We start from the raw sequence: 6,428 nt of genomic DNA on the forward strand, positions 1-6,428 counted from the left end.
TTATCAGTCAACTAAGAATAAACTTAAGACTATTAGTCACTAAAAATATACAATCAATAACTATATACTAAAAGCAAAATCAAAAGTGACACATGTCATCTTCTGGTTGAAAATTTTCCTCCCATATATATATATATATATATATATATATATATATATATATATATTTTGGGTTAAATCTTCATTAATTATTACATAACTTAAAATTTTTCCCTTGCATTTTTACAGTTATATTGGCTTCCATATACACTCAAGTATATAAGAAAAAAAATGATTTGATATATTTTCTATATATTTAATTTACAAGTAGGTGTTCTAGAAATAAATGAACATAGATGAGGCAATATATTTTAGAATAATATTATTACTCAATATTTTTGTATTATTATCATTATTCTATCTTTTAATTGCTCTAACTTCATTATTTGGATTTTGGGCAATGCATTTTATTTCAACAAAATAAGAAATTCACTTTGGTAATATATATTACGTATTATTGTATATACAATAATTTTCTATTCTTAAAAGGCAAATCAATAATAGCATGTGTCGGAAAAAAAAAGTACCTAGTATATGTCAAAATTTGGTGCAAAAATTTCCCACCATTATATTTCCAACAAATGTAAGAAAAAATAATGTATTCTTAATTAATTAATAAAGTATTGTACTCCGTATTTGTTAAAGTGTGTGAATAAAATATGGATGGAGGTATATATGTGTATATATCACACATGTGTTTCTCTTTATTAAATAGAGCCCTATATTTTCTTAAATTTCTTTTAATTTTTCATAGAGTGGATCGGCTTAATGCAATAGTTACCCTTTATTCTTTGGTATAAATATTAAAATCAATTTATCGTGCTTCACTTAATAAAAATTAATTTAGTTTACTATAAACTATTGTTGAATTAACATTATAATTTATTGTAACATTAATAAAAACCGTGCATTGCACTGGACTTAAAACTAGTTTCTCCCTAAAACTTCGAATTGAATTAGAAATTGTCGCCTTTAAAAATAAGTACATGGTTGTTTTTGAATGCATCATAGTTGTAAGTTAGCGCAACATAATTCTGGATGTCAGTAGATTTCATTTGTAAGTTGTAATTTGTAATTGTTGATTAATTGATAACTATCAAGCTATGGAGTAGTGAATACAGGAACATATTTACATATGCATCATAGTTTGAGTAAAATTCATGCCAATTGCCAAGTTATGTAAATTCACTTATGTGTATGCTCAACAATCAAAATTGTTTATAATAGAAAAAAGAAAAAAGTCAATATACCATTAAAGTAACATATATTAGTAGAAGTACTATGTACGAAGTATATATAAAGTTAGAAGCTAATTTTTAGGTAAAAAACTAACTTGTCCTCCTTAATTCCATAGCTACATTCTGCAAATTTTCATCATTTCTTCTTTTTTTTTTTTTTTTTTTTTTTTTTTTGATATTTTATTATTATTATTATTATTTATTATTATTATTATTATTATTATTATTATTATTATTATTATTATTATTATTATTATTATTATTATTATTATTTTTTTTTTTTTTTTTTTTTTTATTATTATTATTATTATTATTATTATTATTATTATTTTAACTTGCAACAATTTATTTGGACTTTGAGCATTGCACCAAACATCTTACTCATGCATCGTAAGGTCATATGCGTCCAAGTTGAAGTAACAACGGCCCAACTTTACAAACTGTTTAGTCCAGAGAGCAGGCCCATATTCTACCAATTCTGGATCTTAATATGGTAAAGCCCAATCAAAACGTTGTGACACACTTACAACTGTTTGTTAGAACAATTTTCAAATGTATACAATAGATTGTACATGTTTTTAATTATCCTTAATTCTAGTTTCATTGTTAATTCGTGTAATTTGGATTGGACAACCGCTTTTCAACCTCGAAAATAGTGCCCAATTTTCCACACTTGAGTCTGGATCAGTTACCTCCCACCTAAGAATTGCATAAAACATGTTTGAAATGATATTATTTCGATCCACTAATCGATTTGTTAGTAAAAAATTAACGTTAACACTTAGCACTAATAAAATTTCCAAGTCTTGCTAGGAGGACTTACTTGTAAGTGGTGATTAACCGGTAAATGAACACAAGCATCATTGTTCTGGCTAAATTCATGCCTAGACATGTTCTTCCTCCCGCGCCAAAAGCTAAGTAAGTGTATGGTTTTGGTTCATTCTACGTATACATCACAAATGATTTAGTTGTACGTATCAAGGCACATACACCTCTTTTTCGGTCTTTGTATAAACTGATTAAAAGCTGAGTATAAGAGAGTACACAAGTGAATGTTGTAAGGAAATCTTACATCAAACCTAGAGGGAATGAATTTATGAGGATCTTTATGTAATGTAGGATCAAAATGTATAGCTCTAGCATCGACGTTAATATTCCATCCTTTCTTGATTGTATACCCTGTATCAAGTAAAAATTATAACATGTATATATGTATGTGCTTAATTTAAGGAAGACTAACTAACCTAAGATGTTGCAGTCGCGGAGTGCAACTCTTGGGAACCATGGTACTATGGATGCCATCCTCAAGCTTTCTTTTACTACCTGAATTATACCATTCATTAATAATAGTCCCTATATGACGAGTTTTCTTTGGTCATATTTAATATGCGACAATCTTTAAGGGACATCTCAAAAAGAAGTATGGGGATAAGCGGCTAACAAAAAAGGGGGCGGGATAGTACCTTGGCAGCATATGTCATCTCATTGAGATCTTCTAATGTAAGGGAGGATTTGGTTGCAACTCTCTTCTGTAAGCTGAGTACTTCATCCTGTTAGAATAAAGAAATTTTATACGAAGTAACTTAAATACAAGTATGGTATGTACATTTACATTATTACAAGGTCAATTTCATAACACTCAAGCATAATCCATCATACATAGTAAGCTTGTATATACCTGTACAACTTTGAGTACTCCTTGATTTTCATCCAAGTATTTCACCATCCATGTCATCGCGCTAGCTGTGGTGTCCTGACCTACATTTTTAATTATTTACACATCATTAGATATATAATTTCTTACTAATCCATGATTTGCTTAAGATATTAAAGACAAATATATGATTCCAATATGATGATTTGACTCATTGAAGAATTACCTGCAATTATCATGGTTAAGATGTTATCTTTGATTTGTGCATCAGTTAAGCTTGGCTCTGAATCAGAAGAGCATGGTTCGCGATTTTTTCCCAAAAGTAAGTATTGTAGGAAATCTGTATTACCATGACCATAAGGAATTTGTGTCGAATGTCTTGCTCTTCTCTCTTGAATCATCTTCTCTAGCAAGTTCATAATTCTTTTCCTTGCCTACATTTGCAATTTATCTCAATTTCATACGGCAGACTAGGGGCTTGCCCTCAGGTAGAACCTAGCTACCAAGGGGAGCAAGGGCCTAGGAGAGGATTTAAGGGCCGAGGACCGGGGTTACTAATAAGCTGCTACAAAGGTTAAGAAAGTTTACCTTAAGACCTTTGCTGAAAGTAGTCCAGGGTAAATTCAAAGGAAATGCAAGCATTCCATGACAAACACAAGCAACATCCTTTTGTAGCATAGATAGCTCACTTCCATCTTCTAAACTTAGTAGCATTTTACACATTGCCTTGAAGGTTATCTGCCAAATTCATACATTAAGCCCATTACTTTTCACTATCTGTGCAACTTAGATCAATGGCCCAATTATTTAACAGTATTAGTAAATCTGGCCCACTTTTCTTTAGCCCAATTTACTAGTAGGATGTAAATTTGAAAATCTCTAAGCCCAAGTAGCAAGTAGTCTTACACTATAGTGGCTTAGTACATAAAATACTTGTTAGTGCCCAAATATACCAGGTACAACCGTACAATGTGCTGAATTTTTTTAACAATTTTTTTTTAACAATTTTTTTTTAACAAAATGACATTTATTCATTATGAATAAATAATTATAACTCTATGGTCTAATATATAAAATCTACTCTACTTATTATTTTAGAGTCTTAGGTATCTCAACATTAATTCCCCAATTATATTAACCTTAATTTCACTTATTTAAGGTCATAACAGTTCAGATAGGATGAGTTTATCAATTTTTTTTAATTTTTTTTAATATGAGCTATTTAAGTTCAAATTACAACTAAATTAAGATTTAATAAGGTATAAGAAGTTTTCCTCAAAAAGTTCAAATAAGTGAAACTCAGGTGAATAAAACATACTAGTATTTAAAATAGATGTAGCCAAAATTCCTTTGTTCAAGTATAATATTGTACAAAAATAAAGTTTATGCATAAACCTGTATGATTAAAACAAATTTGAATTCATCAACCATAATTAATAGTCGAATCATAATTATTATTGGTATACATTGTACATTCATCGCAACTAAAAAATTCGAAAGCATATATCAAAAAGTTTCATTTACGTCATGTCTATGGCATACTCAAAAGCAATTTATATATTCCATAACTTTACATAGTTTATTCCATAAGAAGTAACATAGATAAATCTTGAACTTAATAAAAAAAAAAATAGCTTCATAAATATGATTGCAAATAGGTCAAAGTGATTCTTATACTAGTATATTATTCTAAGATATATAGATGTTGTACAAAAAGAATTGTTAATGATTTGACCATACCTTAAGTGCTTGATCAAGTATGATCACATTTCCTGTATTTTTCCAAGAGTTGAGAGAATCTACAACCAATTGATCAAATTGCTTGGTGAAATCAGCTGTGGAATTTGAGTTAAACAAGTCAAGAAGATGCCTTCGAATTAGCTTGTGATTTTGATGTGATGCACAAAGTAGGCTTTCTGACCCAATTACTTCTCCAATTGACCTAATATACTTCTTTGTAAATTTTCCCAAATCATTGCTTAATATTTCCTTGGCTGATTCTGTGCTTGCCACAAACACATGGGTCTCTCCAAATATGTGCGTCTTAAAACAATTACTATACCTTATCGGAAAAAAATAATTAAATTCAATGTAAAAGAATAATATTTTTAATTTATGTTCAGGATAGGTATGTGCATTTTTTTAGGTGACTATAAAAAAAAAAGTACTAGTAGAGTTTTGAAGTATACCTTAGATGGCGAGCTTGAACGAAGCTATAAAAACCTTGTTTGCTATAAATTGCTGCAATGAATTGTAAGGTTTCTCCAATATAAGGGAGTAATCCTCTACTACCCGGTGGAAATTTTAGACTTAATTCCCCATTTTTACTCTCATCAGGACTAATTAACCATAACTTCTTCATCAAATAACCAATTAGCAATAAAATGAGAACAAATAGGTATAATCCGAAAGCCATATTTCTTCTAATAATTTGATATGATATAAGAATAATTATTTGATATAGTATGCGAATAATTATTAGATAATTGGAATGAAGTTATACTTTGTTCATGATCACTCATAGACTTATAAGAAGTTTTAATTTAAATTAAATATAATTTAATTATACTGGTATTCAATTTTAAATATAGTTTTAAAAGGTGGTGCAATTTAACGATGTAAGAATGGCCACGATAATTAAGGGAGATGATGGGTGTTGTGATCTTGGCCTGCACATTGCTGTTTAATGTTCTCCACTATAGTTAGTGGGCTACTAAAATTGAATAATTGATTGCTTCTTTTTATCAATTCTTCGCTTTTATTCTCTTTAATCAATTACTTGTCACGGATTAATTCAGATTTGAAGAAACGCAATAATACAGAATAAGTAAGAGTACTAGCTATTTGTCAGAAAATCGAGAATGTAAGCATCATCATCTCTAATTAGCCCTACTTTACCTAATACTATAAGAGACGAGTTCACATGGTCTGGGCCATGTTTGGACCATTTTTTTTCGAAAAATTAAACTTATCATCTTTTTAGGATGTTTACGGTATAAATTGGTGTCTCATGTAATTACACCTTTTTTTTTTTTTTTTTTTGCTATAGATTTCAAATTATCGTTCAAGCAGGATATATTTATAATATAATCCGTATTTTGAAATCTTCAATCAAATTAGAGATATATCATCAAACGGCTAATTTATATAACATTTCCACAGCAAAGCATTCATTTTAAAACTACAATTACAAGAATAAAAAGAAAGCAAGTAGTGTTAAACCGTACGAATGAAGTTTAAGTTAATCTTTTGGTTACAATCCAAGGAAAGGACTTTTAGAACTAAATGCTAGCTATGTAACCTTAAGCATGTAAGGTAGAGCTAATTTCTAATTAAGGAAACAACTAAACTAATCATTGTGGAATTATTAGGGTTATTAGTAAAGTGATCTTCCAAAATCTTAGTATACCTTTGAAAAAGATCATCCATAACATTTTTCCCAAAGTAACGCTCCAACATAGACTCAACCACAGCTCTATGTATCTTGGCTACTCTTT

General features: G+C 29.2%; 1 protein-coding gene across 3 annotated transcripts; it reads right to left on the bottom strand.

The window, feature by feature from the left end:
* Positions 1 to 1,658: 1,658 nt before the first annotated feature.
* On the bottom strand, positions 1,659 to 5,464 carry LOC110702213 (abscisic acid 8'-hydroxylase 4-like). 3 transcript variants are annotated; one of them, XM_021879908.1, is made up of 10 exons: positions 5,121 to 5,464; positions 4,672 to 4,987; positions 3,520 to 3,669; positions 3,158 to 3,365; positions 2,956 to 3,035; positions 2,741 to 2,827; positions 2,522 to 2,600; positions 2,350 to 2,456; positions 2,101 to 2,219; positions 1,659 to 1,976 (listed from the first exon to the last, which is right to left on the bottom strand). In XM_021879908.1, exons 1-10 carry the CDS (start codon positions 5,345 to 5,347, stop codon positions 1,856 to 1,858), a joined length of 1,494 nt encoding a protein of 497 aa, XP_021735600.1. In that variant the 5' UTR covers positions 5,348 to 5,464; the 3' UTR covers positions 1,659 to 1,855. The 3 variants fall into 3 exon arrangements, with proteins under 3 accessions (XP_021735600.1, XP_021735601.1, XP_021735599.1); XM_021879909.1 differs by having other exon boundaries at positions 2,350 to 2,438; positions 4,672 to 4,993; XM_021879907.1 differs by having other exon boundaries at positions 4,672 to 4,993; positions 5,121 to 5,463.
* Between the last annotated feature and the right edge of the window lie 964 nt (positions 5,465 to 6,428).

This window comes from Chenopodium quinoa, unplaced genomic scaffold, assembly GCF_001683475.1.
Source record: "Chenopodium quinoa cultivar QQ74 unplaced genomic scaffold, ASM168347v1, whole genome shotgun sequence".
In the NCBI taxonomy this organism is placed as follows: domain Eukaryota; kingdom Viridiplantae; phylum Streptophyta; class Magnoliopsida; order Caryophyllales; family Amaranthaceae; genus Chenopodium; species Chenopodium quinoa.